This window comes from Pelophylax lessonae, assembly GCF_965119305.1.
Source record: "Pelophylax lessonae genome assembly, chromosome: 2".
Taxonomy (NCBI): domain Eukaryota; kingdom Metazoa; phylum Chordata; class Amphibia; order Anura; family Ranidae; genus Pelophylax; species Pelophylax lessonae.
Window position 1 is genome coordinate 354,905,614 of NC_138769.1, and position 14,863 is coordinate 354,920,476.

The 14,863-nt window shown below is 42.3% G+C and overlaps 1 protein-coding gene across 1 annotated transcript in view; it reads right to left on the bottom strand.

Annotated features, from left to right (window-relative positions):
• LOC309548112 (uncharacterized protein) overlaps positions 1-14,863 on the bottom strand; it is a gene marked incomplete at its 3' end in the record, with an annotated part of 77,218 nt that overhangs the window by 51,292 nt on the left and 11,063 nt on the right. Inside the window, exon 3 of the mRNA XM_082248078.1 lies at positions 5,208-5,288. Coding sequence (XP_082104204.1) covers positions 5,208-5,288 — 81 coding nt within the window. The remainder of the gene's footprint in view (positions 1-5,207; positions 5,289-14,863) is intronic.

Consider the following 14,863-nt stretch of genomic DNA (forward strand, 5'->3'; position numbering starts at 1 on the left):
GTCAGGGATAGACTTATCCAATTCAAGATCATCCAAGATCATCCACCGTTGTTACCTTGTACCTGAGAGACTTGCTAAGTTCTCAAACGACCTTTTGACCACATGCTGATGATGGGATGCATTTAAAGGAGTTGTAAAAAAAGACATTCTTTGCAATAAGGTGAGAAACCTCCTTGGTTCCAGCTGCCCCCCCCCAGACCCCCTGTCATTCTAACCTGAACCCGAAGGTTTCAGCAACGAGCATGAGCCCAGCAGCTCCAGTCGCTGTCTTGGGTCCTCATTGGATAGATTGATAGTGGCTCCCGCTAATGTCAATCGAATCCAGTGACACGAGAGCAGGGCGGGGCAGAGTCCTGCTGTCTGTGTCAAAGAACGCAGCAGCGGGACTCGTGAGCGTGCCTGCATGGGTGCCCCCATGGAAAGCGGCCCTTTGTGCGGGCACCTGATGAAGAGGATAAGCCAGAAGTGACGCTGGGGCACGCCAGAAGAGGAGGATCGGCGCTGCTCTGTGCAAACCCCTTGCACAGAGCAGGTAAGTATAACATTTTTGTTATTTAAAAAAAAGAAAAAAAACCAAACCTTTACAATCACTTTAATGTAGGTCTCCTACACATCTTCTGGACCTGTCCAAATATCAGTAGTTATTGGTCCCAGATCACACAAGCTATTTTAACTGTCACCAATGTTCAAACACCTCTGGTCCTAAATGGCTGCTTTTTAGGCCTTATGGACCCATTGGACCCACATGATGGGTATTGCATACCCCTCTGGCATGATATGTTACTATTTTGACTTTGGGATGATTTTCAAACTTAAGAGATATTCGGGTGCAGCATGTCATGTTTGTTGACTGTTTGTTGACAGATGTCTCTTGTCGAACTGTGTACGCTTGTCTGTGTTGTTTTGTACTGTGTTGTACATGTACATTTGTAATTGTATGATGCAAATTAATAAAACAGAACTTGTTAAAAAATATTTAGAACTAATTGCTTGTGTGTTCGTTATGTTATGTTATCATATTACTAACATAGCTGTGCAACAATAATCAAAAAACAACAACCATACTTCCAAGACAGGGGAGGAGCCTAACATGGCACCGACAGGGAGCTCGTGTTAGGAGCTCCTGGTGGACCCATCCCACTGATGCAGCATTGAGTTTTCTTCCCACCCAACCATCTCTCTCCTTACCCCCCTAGGCCCTCTACATAGCTGGGGATGTGAGCAGGCCTCCCTGGGGGCAGGTCGCAGGAGCTCTGGGGAGCTGAGCAGACGGGGTTGGAGTGAATGAGTGACAGGGAACATGGACCTCAAGAAAGAGGCACATGAGGAGGACCTGTAAGTCACCGAGAGTGTTCGGCAGGACTCTGGTGTATGTGGAGGCTCTCGGTTTTCAGCGTTGTAGTACACGGCTGGACAGCTGGGACCTCACGGGAGCACGGGGATTCTCATTTTTAATTGAAACTTCTACAACCAGGCTGCATAACTGAGCCTAGCTTTGATACATTTCAGCGGTTACAGATAAATTTAGATGTATACAATCGCATACTACAGTTTTAAAGATTTTATCTTATAACAAATGCACAGGAGTTACTTTATAGTACATTTAATACAGACCTCCCCTCACAACAGTAAAAAACAAGATCCATAAAGCTGCCAGCATGCTCACAATTATGACACTAATATAGTAGGGAAAAATCTGCAAGGAAATTAAAAAATACAGCAAGGCTATGAAAAATATGTCATTAATGAATCTGCTGTATCAGTAGTTATCCCAGAAGAAATTCAAGCTCTAACAAAGTCTTGGAAACAATATTCACCTAGTAGAACCTCCAAAGTAGCAGAGTATGTTAACTAAAGGGGAATTATGCACAAATAGGATTTTATTTAAATATTTGGTTACCATTTTTCTATTAGCACTGGGTGACTTTGTTCCAAATCAAGTATGGCCTCAGCTTTAAAGAGAAAAATCCAAAGAGGCAGGCTAAAGCTTAGTGCAGTCCAAAGGACAAATCACATGGCTTTAGTAAAACCACACAATAATGTTGTCCCATCATGTCTGCCTGATATCTCTGAGGAGATTTCCTATATGTGAACATCATTATGCCGTCTCAAGGGTTGAACTATAGCCATAGCCGTTAATGGGACTACTATGAGGCCCAAGAACACAAAGAATGCGGCACTTGATGACAACGTAATTTATGCTGGTAGCATTAGTATTTAAACGAAAAAACTCCCCTATGCAATTACCATGAAAGCAATTCATATAATGTATCACTAGGGTAATTGCCTTGGAATGGAGGTTAGAAGGGCCGTTAATATCTTTGACATGGAGGCACATCACATAGTCATTGCCCTAAGCAGCCCATTGTAGTTTACAACTTTTAGTTAAGTGCAACTGGAAGCAGTACAAGACCCCCTAATTTTCTTTCCATTGTCATGTAGCTGCTTTAAAAGAACCACTAGTTTGATTGAAAGCTGCATCTCATATTTTTACAGTGGTCTTAGAAAAATATAATTGAAATGTATAGTTTACCATGGTCATGGCTAATTTACTACAGATACTTTACCTGTTGAGTGTTGTACTTAGGCAAACTATTTTAGGCAATTCAGTAATACAGTGCACATACCAATCTGTGAACTAGCCCATCTGGAGAATATAATTAATGGGATATTTTCCAGCTAATAGAAAATTTTCTCTTGACTTGGCAATCAGGTTTTCTGATTTGTATAGTTCTCAATGTTGAACCAGCACAAAAAAGAAAATCACTTACATAGTTAGTGAGGTTGAAAAAAGACATCAGTCCATCCAGTTCAACCTATGATGTGTGTGTGTGTTTGCTTTTAACCGTACATTGTATACCCCTGTATGTTGTGGTCTTTAAGGTGTCCATCCAATAGTTTTTTGAAACTATCAATGCTCCCCGCTGATACGACTGCTTGTGGAAGAGAATTCCACTTCCTTACCGCTCTTACAGTGAAGAACCCCTTACGCACTTTAAGGTTAAACCGCCTTTCCTCAAGTTTTAGTGAGTGGCCACGTGTCTTATTGTATCTCCTTTCTCTGAATAGTTTGTTCCTTATGCTAGGGTTGCCAGTACAGTATTTGTACATTGATATCATATCCCCCCTCAATCGTCTCTTCTCCCGAGAGAGTAGGTTCAGTGCTTGTAGTCTTTCCTCATAGCTGATGTCCTCCATTCCCCTAATTATTTTTGTTGCCCTTCTCTGGACTTTCTCCAGTTCCAGCACATCCTTCCTGAGGACCGGTGCCCAGAACTGGACAGCATACTCCAGATGTGGCCGGACCAGAGTCTTGTAGAGTGGAAGAATAATCTCTTTATTTCTGGAGTGAATCCCCTTTTTTATACAACCCAGTATTCTGTTGGCTTTGCTTGCGGCGGCTTGGCATTGCATGCCACTGCCAAGCCTGTTGTCTACCAGTACCCCCAGGTCCCTTTCCATCCTAGAATCACCCAGAGGTTCCCCCCCTAGTGGGTAGCTTGCTTTCTGGTTTCTGGCCCCCAAGTGCATTACTTTACATTTTTCTACATTAAATCTCATCTGCCATGTAGTTGCCCATCCCGTTATTTTGTTCAGGTCTGCTTGCAAGATTTCCACATCCTGCATAGAAGATATTGGCATGCCTAATTTAGTATCATCTGCAAATACTGAGATTGTACTAGATATCCCCTCCTCTAGATCATTTATGAATAAATTAAACAGGATTGGTCCCAGGACAGAACCCTGGGGGACTCCACTTTCCACACCCGCCCAATCCGAGTACTCCCCATTAATCACCACCCTCTGGACTCTCCCCTGGAGCCAGTTCTCTATCCAGGTACTCACCTTATGGTCCATACCTACCTTCCTTAGTTTGTACAGTAAGCGTTTGTGGGGAACGGTGTCAAAGGCCTTTGCAAAGTCCAGATACACCACATCCACAGGCTTACCTTTATCTAAGTGGCAGCTCACTTCATCGTAGAAGGTTAATAGATTGGTTTGGCACGAACGATTTTTCATGAATCCATGCTGATTACTACTTATAATACCGTTTTCATTACTAAAGTCTTGTATGTGGTCCCTTATCATCCCCTCCAAAATTTTGCAGACTACTGATGTTAGGCTGACCGGCCTATAGTTACCCGGGATATATCTCGGCCCCTTTTTAAATATTGGTACCACGTTGGCTTTTTTCCAATCAGCTGGCACCATACCGTCTGTAAACTATCCTTAAAGATCAAGAATAATGGTCTGGCAATCACCTGGCTGAGCTCATTAAGAACCCTTGGGTGCAAGCCATCCGGTCCCGGGGATTTATTTATGTTAAGTTTCTCTAGTTTAGCTCTAAGTCTATCCTCTGTTAGCCATGGCGGCACTTCCTGAGGTGTATTATTTAGTTCGGCCTTACAAGCGGGGTTCGTGTAGCCCCCCGATTCCTTTGTGAAGACTGAAGAAAAGAAATTAACACTTCCGCCTTTTCTCTGTCCTCAGTGGCCATTTTTCCGTTATCATCTTTTATGGGGCCAATGTGCTCTGGCCTCGCTTTCCTACTGTTTATATACTTAAAGAACTTCTTGGGGTTCTTTTTACTCTCCTCCGCTATATGTCTCTCGTGTTCTATTTTAGCCGCCCTGATTTCGTCTTTACATTTCTTATTACACTCTTTGTAGTGCTTAAATGCTGCCAATGACCCCTCAGTCTTGTATTTTTTGAAGGCCTTTTCTTTAGCTCTAATATACATTTTTATGTTGGAGTTTAGCCACCCAGGGTTTAGTTTTGCTCTTTTAAATTTATTTCCCTGTGGAATGCACTGACCCACCCCCTTGTTAAGTATGCTCTTGAAGCACTCCCATTTTTCCTCCGTGTTCTTAGTTCCCAGGGTTCTATCCCATTTGATATTTTCTAGCAGCGAGCGCAGTTTAGGGAAATTGGCTCTTTTGAAATTCAGTGTCCTTATATTACCCTTGTGTTTCCTATTACTGTAATTAATACTGAAACCAATTGACCTATGGTCACTGTTCCCTAAGTTGTCCCATATTTCTATATCCGTGAGCAGGTCTGTATTGTTGTCTAAATTGTGATTAGCCAGAAATAGCTAACTAACATTCACAATTGGATTTGTTCACCTCATAATAGTCCAACATAATAATATTATTTACTTTGTGTTCATTTTTAGAACAAAGAAAAGTAGCTGTTTGTTTACTTACAATGTGGATCTCAATGTTTGTTCTGCCCTGGCTATTGAAAAATCAATAGATGAAACTGGAATATCCACAAGCTCTTCCATGCTGAAACATACAACAGATTAAAATAACATCAATCATTATTTTGTTCTTCGCATAGTTCAGTACAATACATTACTTACTGACAGATAAAAAACCTTTTGAAAACAAAAATATAATACATCACTGTGCCTTTGACAAGATTACAGCTTCATTTGTTACTCAAGGGGTTGTCTAAATGGGTGACTCTGAAAGTGACTAAAATACAGATTCAAAATGAATGTCCTCCTGCAAAAAAAAAAAAAAAAACATAGAATACTCACCTCCCCTGCTTCCAATGCCATCAGTCTCTGCAGTATTGAAGAAAAGCCTACAGCTGAAGATTATGGAAAATCCGACACTTCCAGGTGTGTCGATTTCTTATTTAATTATTTGTCAAGCTTGCCTCCAGCCAGTTTTATTTTTTGGATAGATTTGGGAGGAGTAAATACACTGTTGAGTATTTATTGCTATCCGTACCCTGTTGGAGAGATTTAACCTCAGTTCCTGTCCCCGTGACAGTAAGAAATGTTAGAGGGTTTGTTGCTGGGACACAAAGGCATAGGCATTATAGAGAGTTCTAACTGAAAAAAGATGTCTTGATGCAGTTTGTGTCCTCAACCGAAGAGATTTCTCCTCTTCTCATCCATTGAAGTTGAACATCAGAAGCATGCATTTGAAGATAAGAGGGAATAGTCACAGTGGGATTGATTTACTAAAACCGGAGAGTGCAAAATCTGGTGCAATAGTAGCTAATCGGCTTCTAATTTTAGCTTGTTCAACTAAGCTTTGACAAAAAACTTGGAAGCTGACTGGTTTCTATGCAAACCTGCTCCAGATTTTGCACTCCCCAGTTTTAGTAAATATACCCCATTGTTTAGAAAATCACTTGGCAAATGACATATCATTTCATACATGGACCACTGTAAGCTCCTGTAGGCTACCCAACCACAATTAGTCTTGTTAGCCAGCAAAATCATAGAACATTTACACAGCTCTGAATACTGTTCTAGGTCAGAAGTGCTATTAGTTTAAAACATTATTGCTTAGTGGACTCAATATATTATAGTCACAATTATAAATCTAAAATGGCTTTTTTTATATGTCAAGCATTTTATTTTTGGTCAGGTAATGTCTGAAGGCCAAACGATTGTTAGTTCCTGTTCTTGAGGATAGTTTAAAGTGCTCCTGGAGCTGTTTTAATATTTCTGTGAAAAGTGCTTGAGTGTTTAGGAACAGTGGGGTTGATTTACTACAAATGGAGAGTGCAAAATCTGGTGCAGCTGTGCATGGAAGCCAATCGGCTTCTAACTTTGGCTTGTTCAATTGAGCTTTGACAGAAAGAATCTGGAAGCTGATTGGTTTCTACACAGAGCTGCACCAGATTTTGCACGCTCCAGTTTTAGTAAATCAACCCCATGGTACACAATTAGCTTCTAACTTCAGCTTGTTCAATTAAAGAGGAAGTAAACCCTCCTCTGCAAGTTGTACCTATAGGTAAGCCTATGATAAGGGTTACCTATAGGTACTGTAAATATCTCCTAAACATGTACCGTCTAGGAGATATTTACCTTACATGCAGCCAGTGACGTCACTGGCGCATGCGCTCTGAAAGAACGGCCGCTCGTGCCGTTCTTTCAGAGCCCCGTGCCGTGACCGTCGGCTCCCGTGCGCGGGAGTGACGTCACCGCGGCTCCGGCCAATCAGATGGCCGGATGCCGCGATCCCTGAAGACAGGCGACTGGACATGTCGCCCGTCATAGAGGTGAGCGGGCGGCACGGCAGGGGCTCGTTCTAAGGTAAGTATTTTGTATAAGGGGGGAAGGGGAATATGAAGGATAAAATGGGGGATAAAAAGGATATTGCAGGGGATCGGCATGTTGGTAGAATATATATAATGTGGTATGAATATATATAAAATAAAAGTACATGACATAGCATCAATGTAAAATAGTTTATAGAAAAGCCGATGCCCTATATAGGTATTGATGAGGTAAAACGGGAAAGGGGGGGACAAAAGCGGGACTTTAAATGAGGTGTGCGGAGTCGGTGGTCACAATGAAGAATGCAATTTTATAAAGATAAAGGTTTTAATGTATGTCATGAGGAAATAGCATATATGGCATAAACACATTGATACAGGTGACATCAACAGTACATGTGTGAAATGGCATAATCCCAATGTAATAAAAGGCATCGTAAATACCAAATCATAACTCAAGAAATACACAATGAGAAAAATAGATCATTGATAAAAACATTAAGACAGGTAACATGTTAATATTGGTAAGGAGTGCATCCATATTAGACTCGACGCGTTTCGTGGATACATTCCACTCGTCAGGAGCCAAGTGCACCCCAAATCATAATTTCAAGGGAAGGTCATTTCATACAAGATGTTGTAGAACGGCGCTTTGATCCTGGACATGACAGCGCCTCCTCCACTTTTGAGCACGGACGTGACGCTAGGAGCCCCATCGCTGCGGACGTTAGCATTCCTGAAGTTTTTCAGATGATTCAGCTTATCTCCCTCGATTAATTGAATTTAATTCATCTAGATATCCTTGGAGATCAACATCTTGATATCATCTCCCAAACACTTTTGTCACCTTCATGACATCGTAGAATGCCTGTGTGGTGTGCCTTTGTCCCCAGTCTGGGCTCCTACAGCTCCCGGAACAGACTTCTCTGACCCCTTGGGAGCACCCATCTACAACATCTTGTATGAAATGACCTTCCCTTGAAATTATGATTTGGGGTGCACTTGGCTCCTGACGAGTGGAATGTATCCACGAAACGCGTCGAGTCCAATATGGATGCACTCCTTACCAATATTAACATGTTACCTGTCTTAATGTTTTTATCAATGATCTATTTTTCTCATTGTGTATTTCTTGAGTTATGATTTGGTATTTACGATGCCTTTTATTACATTGGGATTATGCCATTTCACACATGTACTGTTGATGTCACCTGTATCAATGTGTTTATGCCATATATGCTATTTCCTCATGACATACATTAAAACCTTTATCTTTATAAAATTGCATTCTTCATTGTGACCACCGACTCCGCACACCTCATTTAAAGTCCCGCTTTTGTCCCCCCCTTTCCCGTTTTACCTCATCAATACCTATATAGGGCATCGGCTTTTCTATAAACTATTTTACATTGATGCTATGTCATGTACTTTTATTTTATATATATTCATACCACATTATATATATTCTACCAACATGCCGATCCCCTGCAATATCCTTTTTATCCCCCATTTTATCCTTCATATTCCCCTTCCCCCCCTTATACAATGAACAGGGATGGAGGCGGCTAGCCCTGGGCAGGCACCGCCTCATTTAAAGTCCCAACTGTCTTTGTCTCTCTGTCTGTTTTGTCTTTGTCTGTCCTGTGTTTTGTTATATTTTTTGAAGGTAAGTATTTTATAATGAGCTAGTATGCGATGCATACTAGCTCATTATGTCTTTCTCTTTCAGGGTGAAAAAAAAAAAAACACTTTTTTTCGGTTTACAACCTCTTTAAGCTTTGATTAAAAAAAAAAACAGGCTGATTGTTTTCTCTAAAGAGCTGCATCAGATTCTGCACTCTCCAGACTTAGTAAATCAACCCTATAGTAGCCAATCAGCTTCTAACTTTGGCTTGTTCAATTAAGCTTTGACAGAAAAAATTTGGAAGCTGATTGGTTCCTATGCACAGCTGCACAAGATTTTACACTTTCCAGTTTTAGTAAATCAACCCCAGTGTGTCATAATACCTATCATATAAATGATTGCTGCCTGTGATAAACACCTGTTCACACTCATTGACACTTTTCAGGATGCTAACATTGCCCTGGGTTAGCTCAGATATCATGGCAACACTTGTGTAGGACCATAATGTCAAAAGCTGGCCTCAAACCAAGATTACCAATTAGATGGGATCTGAAAGGGTAATTATACAGGCCTAGGTCAGCCAAACCCCATTTCATATCACAAGCTAATAATAGACTTGGAGAATGCAGAATTTGGTACCGTCTTAAAATAATCACAGATCAAATGAAAATTTAGAAAAGCATTACAATAAGTCACAACTGTAGACCAGAGCTATTATGCAGCATTATATCATGGGCAAAAACACTCTAATAATTGAAAGCATAGTAATATAGTGAGAATGCCCCTCCAAATATTTATTATAGTAAAACAGATTTGAGAATTAGAATTTGGTACTGTGCTCCATCAGCTTCAGCAGTGCACAGAAGTAACATTAGGGGTCACCTAATAAACTAAAAAATCAGTCCCTGGTAGCTTCTTGAAGATAACCTGACACCTGCACAATGCTAACAAATAAAGTTAGCAATAAATTTGAGCTTAGAAAAAATAATTTTTCAAAAAACATAATTAACCACTTTAAAACCGGAAGGATTTGCCCCCTTCCTGACCAGGCCCTATTTTGCGATTCGGCACTGCGTTACTTTAATGGACAATTGTGTGGTCATGCGATGCTGTACCCCAAAAAAATGTACGTCCTTTTTTTCCCACAAATAGAGTTTTTTTTTTTTGGTGGTATTTGATCACCTCTGCGGTTTTACATTTTTGCGCTATAAACAAAAAAAGAGCGACAATTTTGAAAAAAAAAAAAAAAAAACAATATTTTTCACATTCTGCTAGATAACATTCCCGAAAAAAAACTTAAAAATCAAAATGTTTTAACATTTTAGGCCAATTTGTTTTCTGCTACATATTTTTGGTTATAAAAAAACGCAATAAGCGTATTTTGATTGGTTTGCGCAAAAGTTATGGCGTTTACTAACTACGGGAAAGATTTATGTCATTTTTATTGTTTTTTTTTTACTAGTAATGGCGGCGATCTGCGTTTTTTTGGCGGGACTGTGACATTGCAGCGGACAGATCGGACCCCTAACTGACATTTTTGACACTTTTGGGGGGACCAGTGCCATTAATACAGTAATCAGTGCTATAAATATGCACTGTTTCTGTAATAATGACACTGGCAGGAAAGGGGTTAACCCTATGGGTGATCAATGGGTTAAATGTATGCCTCATGCTTACTGACGTGTGTGGGGGGAGGGGGTTCTGTGACACAAACAGAGATTGCAGGTTCAGCTATGCTGAATCCTGTGATCTCCTCCTGTCTGTCACTGAGAGGATCCGCCTGCTTTGTTTACATAAGCAGGCGGATCTTCTCACAGTTTCCCCGATGATCGGGGAAGGGAGGCAGCAATCGCCACCTCTCCTCTTCCGACCTGACTCCCACTGTGTGTAAACACAGCGGGAGCGCGCCTCTGGCGGCGCGCGCTGCCGAAATCACTAGGAGTCCAGCGACGTAGGTTTACATAGCTGGACCCAGGGGAGCAGCACTGCCGCAGTAGGATTACTGAAAGCAGTCGGCAATTGGTAAAAAGGAGCTCCAGCCCCCCCCCCCACCAAAAAATTAAAAGTCTGCAGCCGCTGGCACTGCCATCTTGGGTAAGGGAAACCAGTTTCCTACTGCGCATGTGCGAATCACGCTGTGCTTTCTAAATGGGCTGGCAAACTCAGCAGGAAGTGGAAGCGGGTACCTGTCAAAACCAGGTACCCACTCCCCCCTTCCCCCTACAAGGTGCCAAATGTGGCACCGGAGGGGAGGAAGAGGCAGACAAGCAAGGCTTCTCCTTTTGGGTGGAGCTTCGCTATAAGTTTAATAGATACAATTACAGAAAATAGTTTAAACCCCCTTCCACTGACATACTAATGCAAATATTTATTCAAAGTGTGCATGTAGAAGAAAATTATAATTGCACCACTTATATTAGGCATTGTCACTCAACAGAGTGAGAACAATAATTCTAGGGCCATCATTTACAGTTAACTCTAAATTAATGAGCTGTGACAATTTCACTATATATATATATATATATATATATATATACACATATACATAAAAAGTACAGTAAAACTGCAGGAAAGGGCACTGGGGGAAAATGAATGTGATTTATTTTGCATTGTATCAGTGTGTTTGGTGTGTTTTACATTTGAATTTGCCGCCGGTTCCACCCCCCCTGCGAACGTCACGCCGCAGGAGACAGAAACCGGGGCACACAGAGGATCGGGAGGAAGATCCGCCGCCAGACACCGACGGGATACATCGCTGGATCCCGGTGACAAGGTAAGTAACCCTGCTTTCAGGATCCAGGGATCTTCCTAGCGGTACCCTGAGTGTGGCTTGGGGTTACCGCTTTTTGCTCTGAAACTTAACCCTGAGCCACACTCGGGAATACCGCTAGGAAGGTTAAAGCATAAGTGCACTTTTACATAAAGTGTAATCATCCTTCTTGCCCTGTGCTAAACTAACCCACCTTTCCTCCCCCAGTTGCATACGTAACCAAGCCTTTATTCCCTAAAGGCGTTTGTAATGTGTTGGATGGGGCCGGACACGTGACGTCATCACGCGTGCCGGCCAGTGATCTGGCAGTGCATACTGTGTATGATATGCTGATGTGAAATACAGTCAATATAAGTGTAATTGCTAAATAAACTGGAGCAGCTTGTCAGGAAGGGCATGCCAGTAGATAACATGGTTCCTCTACACAGACTTCTGTGCCTCTTCACAGGCTAATTTATGCTTCCACGTAGGAATTAGGCTAATTCTTATGCACATGTGTGCATGCATAAGGGCATGCGGATACTCATGCGCATTAGTAGATGCTGACGGCGAATGGGCTATTTAAACTGTGCCAGTGAACAGGATCAGTGCTGCTTTGTCTTTAAGCCCTCCCTGTATCCTGTGACACTGTGATTCTGTACCAGCTTGTCTGACCACTCTCTAAACTCTGCCTGCACCAACCCTGGCTTGTCCTTGACCTCCGCTTCTGTCTGCTCCATTTGCTTCTGATAGGGTAAATAGAATAGCCATTTTATTTATCAAACATTTAATTATTATTATCAAACCTTTATTTCTGATTAAGCAGTTATATTGGATGTATATTTTATCAGTAGTCGTATTGTGTAACAACTGTATTACATGTGTTAAAATGTGATTTACACCTCCAGCTGGGAAGATGGCTCTCTGTCTTTTCAATCATTCATCCAAAAACCACTGAAAGTAACAGTAAACAAATATTTTGCATCTCAATAAGTCCCACCAGAGACACAAATCTAATTTCAAAGAAAGTCAGCCACTTATCTTAGGCCATATAAATTGTATTAGAAGAAGTCCTTAGCCAGTTAGAGCAATACTGAATCCAACACCATGTATTGCACTGCTCTCCCTGCATGTAGATTTACCTACATGCTTGTAAAATAAATGCATTTACTTTTCAATATGGCTTCAGCAGTCAAAATGTTACTGAAACCCATTATGTTTTGGGGTTTCCCCTACACTTCTCTTCCATTGATTGGCTCCTGACCCAGCTTGCACCCAGACCATGCTCTTGCCTGCTCCTCTATACCTGATCTGTCCTGCCAGTGTATGACCCGGCTTGCCTGACTCTGTTTCCTCTCACATCCTGCTGTGCCTGCTGTTCTACAGTCTGCTACCAATGAATGCCTCACCTGCCCGCTGTCACTTGTACCAGCCTGCTTTAGTCTGCCATTCACCAACTGTCTACCAGCCCTCGTGTTACAATGAAGTCTACTGATGACCTCTCCTGACTGGCATGGATACCCGCTCTTCTACTGGCAAGACCTACAGGCACTCGTGCCACTCTGCACTCCAACGCCTTCTGTTCACACTACCAGGGGCCCCAAGTCAGAGGTGCAAGAAAGGCCTTCCTCATCATATCAGGCTCTGCTACCTGGTATGTGATACAGCTTTTATCGTACTACACTATGGGTTTTTATTCTTTTTGCTGGGTGAATCCATGTAGCAAACCCTTACTGGATTATAACAGCCAGAGCGAATGATGCCGCGGGGCAACAAGGCGCTGTATAATCTCTTTGTGGGTACTGTCCTTCTGGTGTATTTTATCACTTTGGGGGAGCGGACTGGCAGCACTTTTCTTTCCTGTGGAACCTGGCTAATTTCAGTTGTCACATCTAGAAGTTCTCTTCCTCTTTGTGGACTCTTATATTGGGACTTTTACAATGTAACGGTTTGATTCACTCATCACCATTGCTCATTCACATGATGGATTATATGTGTTGATTATGATGTATTTTTATGTTTATTTTTTTAAAGGGACAGCGCACCTAAAATTGTGCCTATAGCTGCAGGTGTTTGTTTACATCCCACCAGGAGACCTTTAGGACACTGGCCACATCTGTTCAGTAGCTTCCAGTTGGATTCTGCTGGCCACGCTTTCAAATGTTTCCTACATTGTGAACCCAAGAGAACCCTAGGTAAGTCCGCATTAGGGAAAGATATATTTGTTTAGCACAGCAAAGTTGGGCAGACAGAAAGGGCTCTTTCACACGGGCGGTCCGATCAGATCCGCCTGTCAGTTTTTTAGGCGGATCTGATCGGATCCTCCATGCAGCTCTATGGGGCAGCAGGTGTCAGCGGAGACACCTCCGCTGACACCCGCTGCCATCCGCATCCGATCCTGTGCTGAAATCTGGACGGATGGAAACCCTATTTTTCCATCCGTTCAGTAATCGGAGCGGGGCGGATCTGATGAGAGCGGACAAGCGGTCCGCTCTCCTCCGATCCCCCATAGAGGGCAGCGGGTGCTGAGACACCTCCCTCTCCACTCTGCAAGCGGAGACGGAGCTGTCATCCGCCCGGCTCAGCGGGGATCGCGGATCGATCCCCGCTGAGCAACACGGATCCGCCTGCGGAGGCGGACCGTGTGAAAGAGCCCAAAGGATAAGTGTACTTGGTTTGAAAGTATGCTCATCTTCTATTTGAAGCCACAGAGTTGCTTACAGCATCCCAGATACAGTCTTAGAAACCAACAAGGCCCAGTGTGTGTGTTTGTGTGTGATGGGGGGGGGGGGGTGGGTGCCATTTGGTTTGGAAAACAGAAATAGGCTTCTACTGGCCACCCTTTTGGATGTTTCCAACCTTGAATTTCTGCATTGGGGGAGGGTAGATTTGTTTAGCACAGCAAAGTTGGGCAGGCAAAAAGGATAAGTGCACTTTGTTGGAAAGTATGCTCATCTTTAAAATATAACTAAAGGCAAATTTTTTTTTTTTTTTTTTAGTTTTGGATAGAGTGGGGAGGGATTAGAAAACCTTTCAGCCTTTATTGCTGTCTGTGTCTCTATTAGGGAGATTCCCCCTCTCTATTCATCTTGTTTATCATTATCATTAAAAATGAAAGTAAAAGAAAATCCCAAATTTCAGGTTGTCCCCCGAAAAGTAATAGAGGGGAAATCTTCCAATGGGGACACTAGTAATGGTGACCTGGGGGTCTTCAAGGACTTCCCTTGATTTTCAGAGATTTTCTCTCTCTTCCTGTTTGGCTATGGGACAGGAAGTGAAAGGAAATCCCTGAAATGGGACACAGGTGGCAAACAAAAATCTTACAGGGGTTATAACCCTCCCTAACTCTATCCAAAAAAAAAAAAAAAATCCTATAGATCTAGATCTACTTTAATTTGAAGCCCCAGAGTTGGTAAGAGCATCCCAGATGCAATGTTAGAAGCCAATAAGTACAGGTCCAGTGTGTG